A 22547-nucleotide genomic window follows, 5' to 3' on the forward strand; every position below is an offset into this window, starting at 1 on the left:
CTGAAAAACAACCTGAGGGTTTTGAAGGGGAGGGGGATGGGAGGTTGGGGAACCAGGTGGAGGGTAATAGAGAGGGCACGTATTGCATGGAGCACTGGGTGTGGTACAAAAACAATGAGTACTGTTACACTGAAAATAAATAAATTAATTTTTTAAAAAAGGTGTGAAGGTTAGAAATAGAGAATTCAAGAACCAGGAGAGGCCATGGCATGAAGTCAGTCAGGTGGAGAGAGTGAGGAATCAAGGATTCTAGATCGCACTGTAGATGCCAAAGTCTTGTTGCCTGTAGCTGTGTATGGCAATAGGGGGTGTGGGAGGAGTCAACTGCATGACTAACTTGAAGAACCAAGGACAAGTTGGCAAGATCCCTTTAAAGACTCATGAGACATTAGATTTTTCTGCCAATGAGATAGATGTTGCGGCTGGCACTAGACTGACCCTCCTCCTTCCAACATATTGCAGGCTGCTGTCCTGTCAGGGTCCCATGGTGGGGATACTACCATGGGCCACATCTTCCTAGAAGAACTCTGTGCTCCCAGCATCCACTTGAACCTTCTCAGTCTGGGGAAGGACACAGAGAGACATTGACTCGATGATGCCTTACTGTCCTACTGTTCCACCTGCCAAGGATAAGTCACTAATCCAGTGGACACTTTCCCATTTCTGTTCTCCTTTCAGGTTCCCACACTGCTGCTGACTTTCAACACTTTCATGTTTCCAGACGTAAGCTATGGTATTCTGAGCAAAGAAGTGTCCTACTCCTGCTGTAATGAGAACTTAAGCAGCGTTCCAACACAGGCACAGTTGAGCTCTTGGATTCTTTGTCTGTAGACATGTGAGCAGGGTTCCTGGAATTAGCGTGTTTCTGTGTGGGACTGGATGTCTGGGGGCCTTGAGTTCCACAGCACAGCAATCAGCTGACAGGGGAAGTGGAGGGAGGGCAAGTGGACACTCTGGCTTCTGAAGCTGCCAAACTTTTGCTGCTTGTGGCCAGTAGTGCAGGGTAATGTCTCCCAGCCCGACCATGGGCACCTGACCCTGAGCCCTGCCTCCTCTACGTCCCCTAGCAGGTTGACCAGAAATGCCTGGGACGGAAATTTGGTGGGGGTCAGGGTGCCTGGGTGGCTCAGTTATTCAAGCTTCTTCCTTGGGTTAGGTTCATGATCTCACAGTCCTAGGATGGAGCCCCCCTCCTTGGTCTACCTACTCAGCGGGGAGTCAGCTGCTCCTTCTGACCTTCCCTCCCCTCATGCTCTGTCTCTCTCAAATAAATAATCAAAAATCTTAAAAAAAAAAGTTGGCAGAGGTGTTCACTCCCCTCACCCCTGCATCTGTCCTTTGCTGCTTGGTTCTCCAACACTTTCCAGTATTTAATAATCAATAACACTGGGATTGAAACAGACTGTGGCCAAAGTGATTTCAGGTCAAGACTTACTCTTTGTTATAGACAGAGTAAGGAAAGGGGTTTATGACAGCATTAGAATCTCTGGATGTCCACAAGTGGCTTTTTGTAACTGGAAGGGACATCCTCAGGAAGAGGTCCCATTTTGGTCACCTCCCTTGTCCCACGTGGCCACCAGGGGGCGGTCTTCCTGCAGAGGAGCTTCACTAGGATATCCTTCAACCTGATCCTGCTTTCTGTTTCCGTTCAGCCACAGCTGCTCTTCCATCACATAGAGAGAGCAAAGCCTCTCTAGCAGGTGGTTCTGCAAAACCTAGAGATTTCATTGCATTTTTGTCTTCTACTTGCTTTCTTGTGCTGCTCCTCACGGAAACCTTTAAGCTGAGATGACAGCAGAACAGAAAGCTGTTGTGTGAACAGGCTGAGAGGTCCAGAGAGTGAATGCCAAGTGTGCTGTGGGGACTTCTGCCTTGGCGAGGAAGGTAACTGTTAGGACAGGGGAATGTGTTCTGCAGTGAGGGTTGGGGGAGGGTAGAGGGCAGGGTGGGTGCAGAAGGATAAGGAAATAGCATGTTCTTCTGCACTTCCACCTAGATATTTATTCTCGACTCTCAGATGTTCGTAGAAGCCACCGTCTCATCACTGGTGAAAAATAAAAACCCTTCTTGGCAATAGGGGATGAATGGGCCAGCCCTTTCTAGAATTCACAACAGAATTCCAGTTTGGGAGACTGCCTCCTTTGCAAGTCAGGTACTGACGTGTAGGACACACTGTTCCCAAGAATTGTGTAGGAGGAGACAAACAATATTCTCATATATAGCTGTCAGAATTAAGATAAGACGACTGCTACCATATTTATGCCTTTCCCTATGGAAGATGCACTGCTAGGTGCCTTTCAGTGCATATTTCATAGTTCAGTGAATATTCACGCTGTTCTAATTGTTAAATCTGTTGGTACTCCTGAATTATGCACAACTCACTATTGCTCTATGGATTTCCATGATTCATGTATTTTCAGCTGATTTGACCAATGAGTTCTCATTGTTGTAAATATGAGGAGAGAGAATGCCTGACTCAGCTTCCCACCTTTATTTTTGAAGAAAGTCTGTCAGTGTTTATGTGCATGAGAATCTTGTGATGTGGATATCCACCAAACATTGTGGTATTCAGAACATGAGGAAATACTAGCAGTGAGCAAAGAGAAGAATTCTTACCACATCAAACTCTCTAGAAAAAGCAATGGGGTATTATGCCGCTATAGGAGACAGTATCACAAGGAGGACGTAGGGAACCTAATTAATGAAGCCGATAATTCTGGGAAACATTATTTTTTCCATAGTAATGATAATTTGATGAAGGATTGAATGAGTTATCCATTCCTGCCAAGTGAATACTTAAAGCCGAGCAGCACACTGATGTGCAAGGTAATAAGAACCAAGATAGGATAAACCACTGTCAGAAATTTAGTCATGATGAAAAATAAATACAACATTAAACATATTAATATGATTTGCAGAACATCGAATCCATGAAATCACTCAGGGGAAAAGAAATGACATAAAAGGGCAAACTATGCCCAGAATAATGAACTCCATTATTTCTAAATCCCATGCAAAATTCATTTTTTTAAAGATTTATTTATTTATTTATTTGACAGAGAGAGAGAGAGAGAGAGATCACAAGTAGGCAGAGAGGCAAGCAGAGAGAAAGGAAGGGAAGCAGAATCCCTGCTGAGCAGAGAGTCCTATGCGGGGCTCGACCCCAGGATGCTGGGATCATGACCTGAGCAGAAAGCAGAGGCTTTAACCCACTGAACCACCCAGGCACCCCTCCCATGCAATATTTTCTCCAAGTCAGATGCACTGACTTCTCTTATTCATGCTTCCATCCATTCCAGGGTGGTCTCTGCTTATGCATGCCACAAAACCGACTCTCAGGAAGGTCAGCAAAGGCATCTGTGTTTCTGACATCGCAGGCAGTTTCAGTCCACATCTTCCAGGAATCCGTTGATGCTCTTCGAAGCACATTTACTTCCTTAAAGACACTCACCAGCATCCTCTCTTACCCTGTGCTGTATGGCCAAGAGTCCACCGTCTCCTCTGTGGCTCTTCTCTCCCCTCCCTTCAATGGTTGAAGAGCCTCAGAATCAAGTGTATGTCTGTTTCTCACATGACACGGTCTCCCTGCATGACCACCTCTGTTTCTGGCTTTGCCTCGTAGATGTGGACCTCAGTCATGGCATTTCTTGTCAAATGCCCTTTCACCTCCCCCCGACTGGACATACGTGCCTCCATGTCTGCCAGCGACCTGTCGAGGGGACCACAGCTTTTCTGTGTGCACTGCCTGTGTGCTTCACCTGTTCGTTCTAGCAGCAGGTGAGAGAAGTCACTTCCTTTCCTTCTTCATTAGAACACTAGGTAGGAGGATTATTTTTAGATTCCCATCCCTATAGCAACCGTATTTATATATCCCTACAACCAAAGATGTAGACATCAGGATCTGTATTTATTATGTCCTATAGCCTGAGGTCAACGTGCAAGTTGTCCTAGAGAAAGTCAGTTGTCATTTCCAATGTTAGTGCAGAATGATGGTCAATGCATTCTGCTGTCCGATTTCCAACGGAGTTACACAATCAGACCTGGTGTGTCTCTTTGAAAACACTTTTGTACTTAAAGTTCCATAAAGGAAAAAATGATAAACTGATTACATATTAAAAATATATTTTATTATATTCTGTTATGTAAAGGTGCAAATCATATTATATGAAAACTGAATCTTATCAATATTTCCATAAATATTTAAATATATAAATAGACACAAGCAAGGTCATCTGTAAGCGACTACTGCTTGTAGAGTTGACACGTTCTGAAAACACTTGACAAATTGACTGTGTTCATGGCTTTGGGACAGAGAAGTGAGAGTCTCTGGCACGGCAGAACTCCGGAATGTGTGATGTTATCAGTCAGAGGGAATCATTTCCATGTTGAAAGGGGTGTCGCTTCTTTCTCCTGAATCTTTCTTGCAAGACGGTTGATGCATACAAGGGTTTCATGATCTCTGCTCGGACCATCTCCCAGGCACAAGGGCTGTATTGCTTCTCTTGCAGATAGAGGGAGATCCTCTGGAAGTAGTTCCTCAGGATGGAGTCCCCATTCACAAGGGGCTTCTCTCCCACACCTGCCTCCTGCAGGGGACAGGCTTCCAGGTGGCCCAGCAGCTCAGAGAGTCCTGAGCACAATTCCCCCAGGAGGTTCGTGTTCCAAGGAGGAGGTGAGGCCTCTGTGCAGAAGAGGTTGAAGGTCTTCTGGTTCGTCACATGGACGAAAGGGAGGGCTTGAGCCTTCTGCAGCTGCTTGCCATCAAACACCTCCTGGGGGAAGCCAAAGTCCTTTGTATAGTTGTCACAGGAGCTAGCAGACAGTCTCTTCATTTGTCTCAGAAGCATCAAGGCCCTCCAGTGCAGCAGGCCATGGTCCTGAGGCAGGTCACATGCCAGAGAGCTGAGGGAGTGGCAGCTGAGCACCACCAGGGCCACCAAGAAGGAGCAGGGCAGAGCCATAGGTTATCCTGCAGATGCTTTTGGCCTGGGTGGGGTGGGCACGTCTGGGGCCCGTGGCTCTAGCTTCTCTGAACATCTTCTCTTGTGCGTGAGGCTTAAGTAGGGGACACAGGAGTTTTCGATTTCTGAACGTTTCCCTTACTTTCTACTTCTCTTTTTGCTTTCCTTTCTACACTTTCTACTTGGGTTTGGAGCATGGGTTTCTCAACCATGTATTATTTTCTTTAAGTATTATCCTTGCCTCCAGAATCTTTTTGGATGTTTTTTAATTCAAACTTTCAAGAATACTTAATAACAGGAGACACAGTATATATTGTTACATATTGTATTTTTGTCTGTGCTTTAAGATAAAAAAAAGTGTAAGGTTTAACCAGTTCATGGTCCAGAATGACTAAAAATTTTAAGCTAATAGTTATATTTTAAAGCTATTGATGCCTATGTATATAAGTAAATTTGATGAGTAACTTTTCTTTACATGTATACAGTGTAGTATAGGGAGTACATATGCAAATAACGATTTCTAAGAGGACATAATGATTTCAGTGTACCTGGACATTTCAAATCAATCCAGATTGCTAAATGCAAGTGAAAAATGGAATTACTTACTTAACATGTGTTTTTAGTGTCCTGAAATTGAATGTTGCCTCATAGGACAAAATCATTTTTTGAAGATTTTTATTCATTTATTTGGCAGAGAGATAGATGCAGAGAGAGTACAAGTAGACAGAGCAGCAGGCAGACAGTGAGGGAGAAGCAGGCTCCCACGGAGCAGGGAGCCTGATGCAAGGCTCCATGCCAGGACCCTGGGATCATGACCTGAGCTGAAAGCAGCCACCCAACTGACTGAACCACCCAGGCACCACGACAACATCATCTTTAACTTCCCCTGCTACTACTGTACTCTGGAAGGTATTATCAAAATATTTATTCTGCTTACACTAGATAATTACTGAGGTGTTGAATGAATTTTGTAGAGCTAAATCATAAAATTTAATGTGTTTGTGTTTTCATTTCCAAAGCCTGCATCACAACAGGCCTCAAACATCAGCAATGGCCACAAGACACCACTGGCAGCTCACCAGTAAGAAAGATCACCTGTCCAGTTAGACTCTGAGATCCAGGAAATGATGGAGAGAAACTCCTCCAATCCTTAGGGATTCCTGTTATTCCTGGATTTGTCACACTGACCTTGCTGACAGTTTGTGTCCTCCAAGAATTCTGTGCCATTGTTTCTTATGTAATATCCAAGAATACCCAATGAACGACAATAAATACCAAGGTTTTGTTAGAACGCTCCAAGTCATTGCAAGTGCCCCCAGCAGGAAGCCTGGTTCTTGTCTGGGAAGAGGAGGTGTCGAGGTTCTATTTCCACATGACTGGATTTTCCCAGCAGCACCTCACTGACAAGGTAGTTATCACCTCTACTAACATATTTCTTCTAGAGTGACTGAGTGTCCTCCACCCAGGTTCTCCTGGGCTCACTCCTGAGGACAGGCTCACCATGTCCGGAGGACTCTAGATTCCCCTACTGTGCAGGGGCTGGTTTCCTTGTTAGCAAAGCAGTTTCTGCCCCTAGATCCTTGCCCTTGCCCCTGGCGTGTTTGTGTTGGGGACCCTCTCTCTTGCTGACCTCCTCCTCACCTGACCAGGTAACAAAGGTGTCAACATCCCTCAGATGCTGAGGTGAATGATTCTATTCTCCAAGTAGAGGAAAAACCAGTTATAATCCTTTCACCTTGAATAAGGGAATACATTTATTGTACCACCACAGTGCTTAATTTTCCGGTTTTTCATTTATTTAAGTAAGCTCCTCACACAGGGTGGACCCTAACTTGGGTCTTGAACTCACAGTCTGACATCAAGATCTGAAGGTAGAGTAAGAATCAGATCCTCAACAAGTTGAGCCACCCAGTGTTCCCCATGGTTCAAATTTTCCTGAAACTAGGGAACACATGTTACGTCCAAAATTTCTGAGTGGAGCACAGGGAATTCACTGACTGGGTCTCTGGGAAACTTCCAGCACAGAAACTGATGACTTTCACTAGCTCATTCAGACTGTGTGTTGACAGTAGGCAGCTTCATCTGGCCACCTGTCTGGTGCTCAGAATGCAGGCGGGTGAGGCCCAGGCTATGATGTCAGGGACACACTTCCTTGTTGCCTTTCCTCATTCACGGTGTTGCATCTTCAAATTAAGTAACAACAACAAAGAGAATTTGAAAAACTTAATATTTCCACATGCTTTACTAGACATACTCTGACTTGCTGGTCCTGATCAGTTTCTAGGTCATCATGAGGATCACACAGAGGGAAGGAAGAGGAGGGCCAAGGGGCTGCCCCGGGTTTCTCTTTCATTTTTAAGACATCAGTTTTTCTGTTTCTCATGTTAACTCTCCTCGAAAGCAAAACATGGCAGCTGTGAGTGGGGAAGGGGGAAAGACAACTATTATGTCTAAACGTGACAAAAGTGAAAGAGTGGCCTGTCGGCTGAGAAAATGGCAGAGTGCACGTCAGCCAAATTTGATGCAGCAAGACTGGGGACGAGCAGCTCCGGCAGACGAGGGGAATGAAGGCTGTACTGAGTTATTGCAAGTGAGGAAAGTGCCTCTGCCAGAGGATCCCACAAGACATAATCTTGGGTCCCCCTGAGGTTCTCAGCTCTACAAGAGGAGCCACCTCATTTTCCTTTCGTTCAATCCACATGTACTCGGCTCTGAGGAGAGATGAGAGGAGTCACACCAACCAGCTCACAAGAGACTGGCGACAAGGACTCTAGCTGTTCACCCTCTTTGGAAGGAGACGGGATCCTTGCCCTGCCTGAGAGCTCTACCTACCTGATAAGTCCACGCAGGCCTGGAAAAGTTTGCCTGAGAAATGCAATATGAAGACAAGGGGAATTGAAAGATCTTGCATGATTCTGCTCTGCACCTGGTTTAGAATAATGATGAGGATCTTTTAAGGTGATAATACTAAAGCTGATTTCAGTCTAACCCTTCTGAGATCTTTGAAACCATTACCTTTGTCTTCTCAGATACCCCATTTGGAGTCCACTTATTTCTGCAGCTGTTTGGAGAGAAACAGAAACCCAGAGGGAGAATTATTCAGATCGAACCAATATCCAAGGTAGAACACAGAGGAGTTGTGAGATAATGGCTGGTCTGGAAGTAGTTGTTAAAAGATGTGAAGAATAGAAATGGACAGAGGATTTGTGACCCAGGAGAGGCCATGGCATGGAATCAGTCAGGTGGAGAGTGTGAGGGATCAAGGATTCTAGATTGCACCGTAGATGCCAAAGGCTTGTTGTCTGTGGTTGTGTATGGCTACAGGGGGTGTGGAGGAGTCAACTGCATGACTGACTTGAAGTTCCAAAGACAAGTTGGCAGGATGCCTTTTAAATACTCATGAGAGTGAGGAGGAGTTGAGTCAAGATGGTGGAGAAGTAGCATGCTGAGGCGATATCAGGTAGCAGGAGATCAGCTAGATAGTTTACCAAACCAATCCAAACACCTATCAATCCAACAGGAAATCGAAGAGAAGAAGAGCAGCAATTCTAGAAACAGAAAATCAACCCCTTTCTTAAAGGTGGGACCTGCGGAGAAGTGTATCCAAAGTGATGGGAAGATAGACCTCGTGGGGAGTTCCGGCTCCTGGCAAGTGGTGAAGCAATGGAGCACATAATCAGAACTTTTAAAAGTCTGTTCCACTAGGGACATCGCTCTAGAGGCTAAGCCGGGTTGAAGCCCATGCGCAGACAGCATGGTCTTATGTCCTGCGGGGACACCGAAGGGTCGGGGGTGTTTGAGCATTGCAGAGCTCCCAGGTATTAGAGTGGGGAAGCCAGCTACAGAGATGGAGCCCAGAAGTGATCTCTCAACTCAGGCCTAACTTAACCTGTGATCCGTGGCTTAGGCAGGCCACTGCTCTGTGAGCAGAGACCCCACAAGGTCCTGGAAGACCCCCCCAGAAGAGAGCAGGGGTCTGCTGGGTTTGGAGACTCCAGGTGGGGCTGTGTGCCAGAGACGCTTGGTCACAGGCCAGAGGCCAGGAATATGGGAGTGATTGAGTGCTTTTCTCCAAAGGCGCACTCTGGAGTGGGGCCCTGAGCTTTCAGCTCCTCTGGGCCAGAGACTGGGAGGCCACCATTTTCATTCCATCCTCCAGAACTCTATGGAAAGCCTCCAGGGAACAAAAGCTCCCCACAGCAAACCCAAGGAAATTACTTAACCCTGCCACTGGTAAGGGCGGTGCAATTCCGCCTCGGGAAAAGACACTTGAGAATCACTACAACAGGCCCCTCCCCCAGAAGATCAGCAAGAAATTCAGCCAAGACCAAGTTCACTTCCAAGGAGAACAGTGGAATTCCAGAGGAGGAGCAAGCAAAGTACGAAATTCATGGCTTTCTCCCCATGTTCTTTAGTCTGGCAAAATTAATTAATATTTTTTAATTTTATTTTTTTCTTAAGCCAAAATTGTTTTGACTTTTACTCTTTCCTCCTTTAACATTTTTTAACTAGCTTATCTTAACAATACCTTTCATTAAAAAAATCTTTTTTGAAAAGTCATTATTATACTCACATATTATCCTTCATTGTATCTAACTTTATTTTTGTATACATATAGGGTTTTTTCTTCTAAAAAAAATTTGGGATACAACTTCTTCTAATAGTTCAAAATATATCCTAAATCCACACAGGTCTTTGTTCTACTCTCCAGCCTGAGCAAATTCTCTCCACTTATCAACTCCTTTTTTAGAAATTTTTTTTAAAACTTCCATCTTTATCGTCATATTCCATCCCTTCATCTTGTTTACACTTGTGTGTGTGTGTGTGTGTGTGTGTGTGTGTGTGTGTGTATTTTTCATTCTTTAAAATTTTGGGAGGTAGATTATTTTAATGGACCAAAATACTCCCAAAATTAAGTGGGTGACTCTGTTCTAGTCACCAATCTAATATACATATTTTCATTTTTATATTTTTTCTTTATTTAATTTTTTTTTCTGAACTCCTTTTCCCTCCTATCTTCCCCCCATGATTTGGGGTGTCTTTTGATTTGGTTGGAGCACATTTTCCTGGGGTTCTTGCCACCCTTTTAGTATTTTATTCGCTCCTTCATATATTCTTATCTGGATAAAATGACAAGGTGGAAAAATGCACTGCAAAAAAAAGAACAAGAGGCAGTACCAAAGGCTCGGGACCTAATCAATATGGACTTGGTAATATGTCAGATCTAGAGTTCAAAATGATGATTCTCAAGGTGCTAGCTGGAAGATATTAGAGAAACCTATCTGGAGAAATAAAAGTCCTATCTGGAGAAATAAAAGAACTAAAATCTAACCAAGTTGACAGAAAATAGCTATTAATGAGGTGCAATCAAAACTAGAGGCTCTTACTGCTAGGATAAATGAGGCAGAAGAGAGAATTAGTGATATAGAAGACCAGATGACAGAGAATAAAGAAGCTGAGCAAAAGAGAGACAAACAACAACTGGACCACGAGGAGAGAATTCAACAGATAAGTGACACCATAAGACAAAACAACATTAGAGTAATTGGGTTTCCAGAAGAAGAAGAGAGAGAGAGGGGAGCAGAAGGTATATTGGAGAGAATTATTGTAGAGAGTTTCCCTAATATGGCAAAGGGAACAAGCACCAAAATCCAGGGGGCACAGAGAACTTCCCCCAAAATCAATAAGAATAGTTCCATGCCCTGTCAGCTAATAGTAACATTTACAAGTCTTAGTGATAAAGAGAAAATCTTGAAAGCAACCCAAGTCAAGAAATCTATAACTACAATGGTAAAATTATTTGACTGGCAACAGACTTATCCACAGAGACCTGGCTGGCCAGAAAGAGCTGGCATGATATATTAGAGCACTCAATGAGAAAAATATGCAGCCAGGAATACTATATCCAGCGAGGCTATCATTGAAAAATAGAAGGACAGATAAAAAGCTTCTGGGAAACAAACATGAAAACAATTGTAAACACCAAACCAGCTCTACAGGAAATATTGAAAGTGGTCCTCTAAGCAAAGAGAGAGCCTAAAAGCAGCAGACCAGAAACAAACGGAGACAATATACAGTAAGAGTCACCTTACAGGCAATCCAGTAGCACTGAATTCATATCTCTCAATAGTTACCCTGAATGTAAATGGGCTAAATGCCCCAAGCAAAAGACACAGGATGTCAGAATGGATAAAAACAAAAACAAAAACAAAAAGCCATCAATATGCTGTCTTCAAGAAACTCATTTTAGACCCAAAGGCACCTCCAGATTCAAAGTGAGGGGGTAGAAAACAATTTACCATGCTAATGGATGTCAAAAGAACGTTGAGGTGGCAATCCTTATATCATATCAATTAGATTTCAAGACAAAGACTATAATAAGAGATGAGAAAGGAGACTATATCATACTCAAATGGTCTGTCCAATAAGAAGATCTAACAATTGTAAGTATCTATGCCCCTAACATGGGAGCAGCCAATTATATAAATCAATTAATAAAAAAACAAAGAAACACATCAACAAGAATATAATAATGGTAGGGGACTTGACAGCCCCCTCACTGAAATGGACAGATCATCCAAGCAAAAGATCAACAAGGAAATAAAGGCCTTGAGTGACACACTGGACCAGAGGGACATAACAGATATATTCAGAACATTCCATCCCAAAGCAACAGAATACACATTCTTCTCCAGTGCACCTGGAACATTCTCCAGAATACATCACATCCTGGGTCGTAATCAGGTCTCAACTGGTATCCAAAGATTGGGATCATTCCCTGCATACTTTCACATCACAATGTTCTGAAGCTAGAACTCCATCAGAAGACGAAATTTGGAAAAAACCCAAGTACCTGGAGACTAAAGAGCATCCTTGTAAAGAATGAATGGGTCAACCAGGAGAGTAAAGAATTGAAAAAATTCATGGAAACAAATGATAATGAAAACACAATGGTTCAAAATTTGTGGGACACAGCAAAGGCAGTGCTGAGAAGAAAATATATAGAGGTACAAGACTTTCTCAAGAAACAAGAAAGGTCTCGGGGCACCAGTGTGGCTCAGTGGATTAAAGCCTCTGCCTTCAGCTCAGGTCATGATCCCATGGTTCTAGGATCAAGCCCGCATCAGGCTCTCTGCTCAATGGGGAGCCTGCTTCCTCCTCTCTCTCTCTGCCTGCCTCCATGCCTGCTTGTGATCTCTCTCTGTCAAGTAAATAAATAAAATCTTAAAAAAAAAAGAAAGGTGTCAAATACACAACCTAATCCTAAACCTAAAGGACCTGACAAAAGAACAAGGAAAGCCTACGCCCAGCAGGAGAAGAGAAATAATAAAAATCAGAGCAGAAATCAATGAAATAGAAACCAAAAAAACAATAGAACAAATCAACGAAACTAAGAGCTGTTTCTTTGAAAGAATGAATAAGATCGATAAACCCCTGGGCCAGACTTATCAAAAAAAAAAAAAGAGAGAGAGAGAGAGAGAAAGGACCCAAATAAGTAAAATCATGAATGAAAGAGGAGTGATCACAACCAACACAAAAGAAATAAAAGGCAATTATAAAAACATAATATGAGCAATGATATGCCAGCAAATTTGACAATCTGGAAGAAATGGATGCATTCCTAGAGATGTACTAACTACCACAACTGAACCAGGAAGGAAGAGAAAACCTGAACAGACCCAAAACCAGTAAGGAGATTGAAGCAGTCATCAAAAAATCTCCAAACAAACAAGAGCCCAGGGCCAGACGGCTTCTCAGGGGAATTCTACCAAACATTTAGAGAAGAATTAAGTCCTATTCTCCTGAAACTGTTCCAAAAAATAGAAATGGAAGGACAACTTCCAAACTTGTTTTATGAGGCCAGCATTACCTTGATGCCAAAAGCAGACAAGGATCCCATCAAAAAAGAGAATTACAGACCAATATCCTTGATGAACACAGATGCGAAAATTCTCACCAAAATACTAGCCAATAGGATTCAACAGTACATTAAAAGGATTATTCACCACGATCAAGTGGGATTTATTCCTGGGCTGCAAGTTTGGTTCAACATCTGCAAAACAATCAATGTGATACAATACAAAGAACAAGAACCATATGATACTCTCAACAGATGCTGAAAAGGCATTTGACAGAGTACAACATCCATTCCTGTTCAAAACTCTTCAAAGTAGGGATAGAGGGTACATACCTCAGTATCATCGAAGCCATCTATGAGAAACCCACTGCGAATATCAGTCTCAGCAGAGAGAAACTGAGAGTTTTTCCACTAAGGTCGGGGAACATGGCAGGGATGTCCTTTGTCACCACTGCTATTGAACATAGTACTAGAAGTCCTAGCCTCAGCAATCAGACAGCAAAAAGAAATTAAAGGCATCCAAATCGGCAAAGAAGAAGTCAAACTATCACTCCTTGCTGATGATATGACACTATATGTGGAAAACCCAAAAGACACCACTCCAAATATGCTAGAATTTGTATAGGAATTCAGTAGTGTCAGGATATAAAATCAATGCACAGAAATCAGTTGCTTTTCTTTACACCAACAATAAGGCAGAAGAAAGGGAAATTAAGGAATCAATCCCATTTACAATTGCACCCCAAACCATAAGATACCTAGGAAAAAACCTAACCAAAGACGCTAAGAATTCATACTCAGAAAACTATGAAGTACTCATAAAAGAAATCGAGGACGGCACAAAGAAATGGAAAAATGTTCCACGCTCATGGATTGGAGGAACAAATATTGTGAAAATGTCTATGCTACCTAAAGCAATCTACACATTTGATGCAATCCCTATCAAAAGCCCATCCATTTTTTTCAAAGAAATGGAACAAAGAATCCTACAATTTATATGGAACCAGAAGAGACCTCGAATAGCTAGAAGAATACTGAACAAGAAAGCCAAAGTTGGTGACATCACAATTCTGGACTTCAAGCTCTATTACCAAGCTGTTGTCATCAAGATAGTATGGTACTGGCCCCACAACAGACACATAGATCAGTGGAACAGAATAGAGAACCCAGAAATAGACCCTCAACTCTATGGCCAACTAATCTTCGACAAAGCAGCAAAGAATGTCCAATGGAAAAAAGACAGCCTCTTCCACAAATGGTGCTGGGAAAATTGGACAGGCACATGCAGAAAAATGAAACTGGACCATTTCCTTACACCACACATGAAAATACACTCAAAATGGATGAAGGACCTCAATGTCAGAAAGGAATCCATCAAAATCTTTTAGGAGAACACAGGCAGCAATCTCTTCGACCTTAGCCACAGCAACGACTTCCTAGGAACATCACCAAAGGCAAGGGAAGCAAGGGCAAAAATGAACTATTGGGACTTCATCAAGATCAAAATCTTCTGCACAGCAAAGGAAACAGTTAACAAAACCAAAAGACAACTGACAGAAGGGGAGAAGATATTTGCAAAGAAGATATCAGATAAAGGGCTAGTATCCAAAATCTATAAAAAAACTTATCAAACTCAATGCCCAAAGAACGAAGAATCTAATCAAGAAATGGGCAAAGGACATGAACAAACATGTCCACAAAGAAGACATTCAGATGGCCAATAGACACATGAAAAAGTGCTCCACATCCCTTGGCATCAGGGAAATACAAATGAAAACGACAATGAGATACCAGCTCACACCAGTGAGAATGGCTAAAATTAACAAGTCAGGAAATGACAGATGTGGGCGAGGATGTGGAGAAAGGGGCACCCTCCTTCACTGTTGGTGGGAATGCAAGCTGGTGCAACCACACTGGAAAACAGCATGGAGGTTCCTCAAAAAGTTCAAAATAGAGCTACCCTATGACCCAGCAATTGGACTCTTGGGTATTTGCCCTAAAGATATAAATGTAGTGATCCGAAGGGGCACGTGTACCTGAATGTTTACAGCAGCAATGTCCACAAGAGCCAAAGTATGGAAAGAACCTAGACGTCCATCAACAGGTGAATGGATAAAGAAGATGTGGTGTATATATACAATGGAATACTATGCAGCCATCCAAAGAAATGAAATCTTGCCATTTGCAATGGTGTGGATGAAACTAGAGGCATTATGCTTACTGAAACAAGTCAATCAGAGGAAGACAATTATCATGTAATCTCCCTGGTTTGAGGAAGTTGAGAGGCAAGGTGGGTGGTTTGGGGGTAGAAAAAGAATAAATGAAAGAAGATGGTATCTGGAGGGAGACAACCTATAAAGAGACTCTTAATCTCACAAAACAAACTGAGGGTTGCCCGGGGTGGGGGGCTGGTTGGGACATGGAGGTGGGTTTATGGACATTGGGGGGGGGGTATGTGATATGGTGAGTGCTGTGAAGTGTGTAAACCTGGGAATTCACAGACCTGTACCCCTGGGGCTAATAATACCTTATGTTAATAAAGAAAATTAAAAATTAAAAAAATAAATACTTATGAGACATTAGATTTTTCTGCCAACGAGATAGATGTTTGTGGCTGGCACTAGACTGACCCTCCTCCTTCCAACACATTGCAGGCTGCTGTCCTTTAGGGTCACCCGTGTTGCAGACACTATCATGGGCCACATCCACCTAGAATTCTGTGCCCCCAGCATCCACTTGAACCTTCTCAGTCTCGGGAAGGACACAGAGAGACAGTTGACTTGATTCTGCCTTACTGTCCTACTGTTCCACCTCCTGAGGATAAGTCACTAAACCAGTGGACACTTTCCCATTCCCATTCTCCTTCCAGGTTCTCACACTGCTCCTGACTTTCAGCACTTTCATTTTTCCAGACGTCAGCTGTGGTTTTCTGTGGAAAGGAGTGTCCTACTCCTGGTGTAACTAGAACTTAGGGAGTGCTCCAACACAGGCACAGTTGAGCTCTGGGATTCTTTGCATAGGGTTCCTGGAATTAGTGTGTTTCTGTGTGGGACCGGCCTTCTGGAGGCCTTCAGTTCCACACCACAGCAATCAGCTGACAGGAAGGGTGAGGGAGGGCAAGTGGGCACTCTGGCTCCTGAAGCTGCCAAAGCTTGGTGGCTTGTGGCCAGTAGTGCAGGGTAATGTCTCCCAGACCGCCCAGGGGCACCCAGCCCTGAGCCCTGCCTCCTCTACGTCCCCTGGCAGGTTGACCAGAAATGCCAGGGGATGGAAAGTCAGCGGGGGTCAGGGCACCTGGGTGGTTCAGTCCTTTAAGCATCTGCCTTGAGCTCAGGTCATCATCTCACGGTCCTAGGATTGAGTCCTACATTAGGCTACCTGCTCAGTGGGGAGTGTGCTACTCCATCTGACCTACACCACTTATGCTCTGCCTCTCTGCCTCTATCAAATAAAGAAATAAAATCTTAAAAAAAAATGTTGGCAGGGGTGTTCACTCCTCTCGCCCCTGCATTTGGCCTTTGCTGCTTGGTTCTTCAGCACTTTTCAGTATTTAATAATCAATAACATTGGGATTAAACCGACCTAGGCTATAGGATTTTCAGGAAAAGACTTACTCTTTGTTTTAGACAGAGTAAGGAAACGGGTTTATGACAGCATTAGAATCTCTGGGTGTCCACAAGTAGCTGGAAGGGACATCCTCAGGAAGAGGTCCCATTTTGGTCACCTCCCTTGTCCCACGTGGCCACCAGGGGGCGGTCTTCCTGCAGAGGAGATTCACTAGGATACCCTTCAACCTGATCCTTCTTTCTGTTTCCTTTCAGCCACAGTGCTGTTCCATCACATTGGATGGAAATCTGAGCAAAGCCTCTCTTGCAGGTAGTTCTGCAAAACCTAGAGATTTCATTGCATTTTGTCTTCTACTTGCTTTCTTGTGCTGCTCCTCACGAAAACCTTTCAGCTGAGATGACAGCAGAACAGAAAGCTGTTGTGTGAACAGGCTGAGAGGTCCAGAGAGTGAATGCCAAGTGTGCTGTGGGGACTTCTGCCTTGGCGAGGAAGGTAACTGTTAGGACAGGGGAATGTGTTCTACAGTGAAGGCTGGGGGAGGATAGAGGGCAGGGTGGGTGCAGAAGGTTAAGGAAATAGCATGTTCTTCTGCACTTCCACCTAGATATTTATTCTCGACTCTCAGATGTTTGTAGAAGCCACCGTCTCATCACTGGTGAAAAATAAAAACCCTTCTTGGCAATGGGGGATGAATGGGTCAGGCTTTTCTAGAATTCATAACAGAATTCCAGTTTGGGAGACTGCCTCCTTTGCAAGTCAGGTACTGACGTGTAGGACACACTGTTCCCAAGAATTGTGTAGGAGGAGATAAACAATATTCTCATATATAGCTGTCAGAATTAAGATAGGACGACTGATACCATATTTATGCCGTTCCCTATGGAAGATGCACTGCTAGGTGCCTTTCAGTGTGTGAGTTCAGTGAATATTCACGCTATTTTGTCATAATTATTAAATCTGTTTTTACTGCTGAATTATATACAACTCACTACTGCTCTACGGATTTCCATGATTCATGTATTTTCAGCTGATTTGACCAATGATTTCTCATTGCTGTAAATATGAGGAGAGAGAATCTCTGACCTTTCCCAACCTCATTTTTGAAGAAAGTCTGTCAGTCCTTACGTGCATGAGAATCTTGTGATGTGGATATCCACTAAACATTGTGGTATTCGGAACATGAGGGAATACTAGCAGCGAACAACAGAGAAAAATTCTTACCATATCAAAATCTCTTGAAAAAACTATGGGGTATTATGCCGCTGTAGTAAACAGTGTCACAAGGAGGACTTAGGGAACCTAATAATGAAGCCGATAATTCCGGGAAACATGATTTTATCCGTAGTAATAGATAATTTGATGAAGGATTGAATGAGGTATCCATTCCTGCCCAGTGAATTCTTAAAGCCAAGCAGCTCGCTGATATGCAAGGAAGTAAGAACGATGACAGGATAAACCACCATCAGTAGTTAAGTCATGATGAAAAATCAATATAACATTAAACATATTAACATTATTTGCCAAAACATCCATTCCATGAAATCACTCAGGGAAAAAGAAATGACATAAAAGGGCAAACTATGACCAGAATAAACAACCCCATTATTCCCAGATCCCATGCAGTATTCTTCTCGAAGTCAGACTCACTGACTTCTCTTATTCATGCTCCCACCCACTCCAGGGGTCCCTACTTATGCATTCCACCAAACCGACTCTCAGGAAGGTCAGCAAAGGAATCTGTGTTTCTTACATCGCAGGCAGTTTCAGTCTACATCTTCCAGGGATCTGCTGATGGCCTTCAAAGCACATTTACTTCCTTAAAGACACTCACCGGCATCCTCTCTTATCCCTGTGGCCAAGAGTCCACTGTCTCCTTTGTGGCTCTTCTCTCCCCTCCCTTCAATGGTTGAAGGGCCTCAGAACCAAGTGTATGTCTGTTTCTCACATGACACCGTCTCCCTGGGTGACCACTTCTGGTTCTGGCTTGGCCTGTTAGATGTGGACCTCAGCCATGGCGTTTCTTGTCAAATGCCACCTCACCTGCCCCCAACACTGGACATACATGCCTCCATGTCTGCCAGTGACCTGTCAAGGTATCCACAGCTTTTCTGTGTGCACTTCCTTTGTGCTTCAAAGTCTCCGTTCTATCAGCAGGTGAGAGAAGTCACGTCCTTTCCTTCTTCATTAGAACACTAGGTAGGAGGATTGTTTTTAGCTCTCATCCTTATAGCAACCATATTTATATATCCCTACAACCAAAGATGTAGACATCAGGATCTCTATTTATTATGTCCTATAGCCTGAGGTCAACGTGCAACTTGTCCTAGAGAAAGTCAGTTGTCATTTCCAACGTTAATGCAGTATGATGGTAAGTGCATTCTGCTGTCCGATTTCCAATGGAGTTACACACTCAGACCTGGTGTGCCTCTTTGAAAACCCTTTTGTACTTAAAGTTCCATAAAGAAAAAATGATAAACTGATACATATTAAAAATATATTTTATTATATTCTGCTATGCAAAGGGGCACATCATGGTATATGAAAACGGAATCTTATCGATATTTACATAAATAAGTATTTAAATAGATAAATAGACACCAGCAAGATCATCTGTAAGCGACTACTGCTTGTAGAGTTGACATGTTCTAAAACACTTGACAAATTGGCTGTGTTCATGTCTTCGCGACAGCAGAAATCAGAGTGTCTGACACAGCAGAACTCCGGAATGTGTGATGTTATCAGTCAGAGGGAATCATTTCCATGTTGAAAGGGGTGTCATTTCTTTCTCCTGAATCTTTCTTGCAAGGCAGTTGATGCATACAAGGGTTTCATGATCTCTGCTCAGACAATCTCCCAGGCACAAGGGCTGTATTGCTTCTCTTGCAGATAGAGGGAGATCCTCTGGAAGTAGTTCCTCAGGATGGAGTCCCATTGATGAGGGGCGTCTCTCGCACCCCCACCTCCTGCAGGGGACAGGCTTCCAGGTGGCCCAGCTGCTCAGAGAGTCCCGAGCACAATTCCTCCAGGAGGGTCGTGTTCCAAGGAGCAGGTGAGGCCTCTGTGCAGAAGAGGTGGAAGGTCTTCTGGTTCATCACATGGACAACAGAGAGGACTTGAGCCTTCTGCAGCTGCTTGCCATCGAACACCTCCTGAGGGAAAGCAAAGTCATTTGTGTACTTATCACAGGAACTAGCAGTATCCTCATTTGTCTTAGGAGCATCAAGGCCCTCCAGTGCAGCAGGCCATGGTCCTGAGGCAGGTCACATGCCAGAGAGCCAAGGGAGTGGCTGCTGAGCACCACCAGGGCCACCAAGAAAGAGCAGAGCAGAGCCATGGGTTATCCTGCAGATGCTTTTGGCCTGGCTGGGGTGGGCACGTCTGGGATCCGTGGCTCTAGCTTCTCGGAACATCTTCTCTTGTGCATGAGGCTTAAGTATGGGACATAGGAGTTTTCAATTTCTGAATGTTTCCCTTACTTTCTACTTCTCTTTTTGCTTTCCTTTCTACACTTTCCATTTGGGAGCATGGGTTTCTCAACCATGTATTATTTTCTGTAAGTATTATCCTTGCCTCCAGAATCTTTTTGGATGTTTTTTAATTGCACCTTCCAAGAAAACTTAATAGCAGGGAGACACCGTATGTATCGTTATATACTGTACTTTTGTCTGTGCTTTAAGATAAAAAAAAATTGTAACGATATTCAATTCAGGATCCAGAATGACTAAAAATTTTAAGCTAATAGTAATATTTTAAAGCTATTGATGCTTAGGTATGTAAGTAAATTTGATGAGTGACTTATAATTTCTTTACATGTATACAGTGTAGTATAGGGAGTCCATATGCAAATTAATATTTCTAAAAGGACATAATGATTTCAGTGTACCTGAACACTTCCAATCAATCCAGATTGCTAAATGCAACTGAAAAGGGGTATTAATTACGAAACATGGGTTTTTAGTGTACTGAATTTGAATGTTGCCTCATATGACAAAATCATTTTTTAAAGGTTTTTATTTATTCATGTGACAGAGAGAAAAATACAGAGAGAGTACAAGTAGCCAGAACAGCGGCACACGGTGAGGGAGAAGCAGGCTCCCACCGAGCAGGGAGCCTGATGTGAGGCTCCATCCCAGCCCCATGGGATCATGACCTGAGCTGAAAGCAGCCACCCAACTGACTGAGCCACCCAGGTACCATGACAGCATCATCTTAAACTGCACCTGCTACTACGTACTCTGGAAGGTATTGTCAAAATATTTTTTCTGTTTTACACTAGATAATTACTGATGTGTTGAATGTGTTTTGTAGAGATAAATCATAAAATTTAATGTATTTGTGTTTTCGTTTCCAAAGCCTACATCACAACAGGCCTCAACCATCAGCAATGGCCACAAAACACCACTGGCAGCTCACCAGTAAGAAAGATCACCTGTCCAGGAAAGACTGTGAGACCCAGGAAATGATGGAGAGAAACTTCTCCAATCCTAAGGGATTCCTGTTATTCCTAGATTTGTCACACTGACCTTGCTGACACTTTGTGTCCTCCAAGAATTCTGTGCCATTGTTTCTTATGTAATATCCAAGAAACCCAATGAACGACAATAAATAGCACGGTTTTGTTAGAGCGTTCCAAGGCATTGCAAGTGCCCCAAGGAGGAAGCCTGGTTCTTGTCTGGGAATAGGAGGTGTCAAGGTTCTATTTCCACATGACTGGATTTTCCCAGCAGCACCCCACTGACAAGGTAGTTTTCACCTCTACGAAGCTCTTTCCTCTGCAGTGACTGAGTGTCCTCCACCTCTAGGAGAGCCTGGACTCCCTCCTGAGGACAGGCTGGCCATATCTTGAGGACTCTAGATTCCCCCACTGTGCAGGGGCTGGTTTCCTTGTTAGCAAAGCACTTACTGCCCCTAGATCCTTGCCCTTGCCCTTGCCCCTGGACTGTTTGTGTCTGGGACCCTCTCAGTGCTGACCTCCTCCTCTCCTGACCAGGTATCAAAGGTGTCGACAACCCCCAGATGTTTAGGGTGAACGTTGTTTTCTCCAAGTAGAGGAAAGACTGATTAGAATCCATTCAACTTGAATAAGGGAATACATTTATTGTGCCATCACAGTTCCTAATTTTCTTTTTTTTTTCATTGTTTTAAAGTAAGCTCCACCCACACTTTTTTTTTAAAGTAAGTCCACCATGGGGTTGAAATCACAGTCTGACATCAAGACCTGAAGTTAGAGTAAGAATCAAATCCTCAACCAATTGAGCCACCCAGGATCCCCCATGGTTCAAATTTTCCGGAAATTAGGGAACACTTGTTATGTCCAAAATTTCTGAGCTGAGCACAGGACTGGGTCTGAGCTGAGCATTGACTGGATCTCTCAGGAGAAACTTCCAGCACAGAAACTGATGACTTTCACTAGCTCATTCAGAGTGTGTGTTGAAGTAGGCAGCTTCATCTGGCCACCTGTCTGGTGCTCAGAATGCAGGGGGGTGAGGCCCAGGATATGGTGTCAGGGACAAACCACCTTGTTGCCTTTCCTTATTCATGGTGTTGCATTTTCAACTTAAGTAACAACAACAAAGAGAATTTGAAAAACTTAATATTTCCACATGCTTTCCTGAACATACTCTGACTTGCTGGTCCTGATCATGTTCTACGTCATCATGAGGATCACACAGAGGGAAGGAAGAGGAGGGCCAAGGGGATGCCCTGGGTTTCTCTTTCATTTTTAAGACAGCGGTTTTCCTGTTTCTCATGTTAACTCTCCTCGAAAGCAAAACATAGCAGCTGTGAGTGGAGGAGGGGGGAAGACAACTGTTACGTCTGAACATCACAAAGGTGAAAGAATGCCCTATCTGATGAAAAAATGACAGGGTGTACGGCAGCCAAATTTGATGCAGCAAAACTGTGGAAGAGCAGCTGCAGCAGACGAGGGGAATGAAGGCTGTACTGAGTTATTGCAAGTCAGGAAAGTGTCTGCCTCAGCCAGAGGATCCCTCAACACCAAATTTTGGGTCCCCATGAGGCTCTCAGCTTTACAAGATGAGCCACCTCATTTCCCTTTCGTTCAATCCACATGTGCTCAGCTCTGAGGAGAGATGAGAGGACTCACACCAACCAGCTCACAAGAGACTGGCGACCAGGACTCCAGCTGCTCACCCTCTCTG

At 43.6% G+C, this 22547-nt stretch overlaps 1 protein-coding gene, 1 long non-coding RNA gene and 1 pseudogene across 2 annotated transcripts in view; 1 reads left to right on the forward strand and 2 right to left on the reverse strand.

The window, feature by feature from the left end:
• The first annotated feature begins 1733 nt into the window (after positions 1 to 1733).
• Positions 1734 to 22547, forward strand: part of LOC123952853 — a 35275-nt gene continuing 14461 nt past the window's right edge. Inside the window, exons 1-2 of the long non-coding RNA XR_006820752.1 lie at positions 1734 to 1884; positions 3623 to 3777. This is a non-coding gene — a long non-coding RNA (uncharacterized LOC123952853). The remainder of the gene's footprint in view (positions 1885 to 3622; positions 3778 to 22547) is intronic.
• Positions 4365 to 5861, reverse strand: LOC123952833 (interferon alpha-1/2-like). Its single transcript, XM_046022420.1, has one exon. It carries the CDS (start codon positions 4959 to 4961, stop codon positions 4365 to 4367), a length of 597 nt encoding a protein of 198 aa, XP_045878376.1. The 5' UTR covers positions 4962 to 5861.
• On the reverse strand, positions 19162 to 19981 carry LOC123952829 (annotated as a pseudogene).

Source organism: Meles meles, chromosome 11 (genome assembly GCF_922984935.1).
Source record: "Meles meles chromosome 11, mMelMel3.1 paternal haplotype, whole genome shotgun sequence".
In the NCBI taxonomy this organism is placed as follows: domain Eukaryota; kingdom Metazoa; phylum Chordata; class Mammalia; order Carnivora; family Mustelidae; genus Meles; species Meles meles.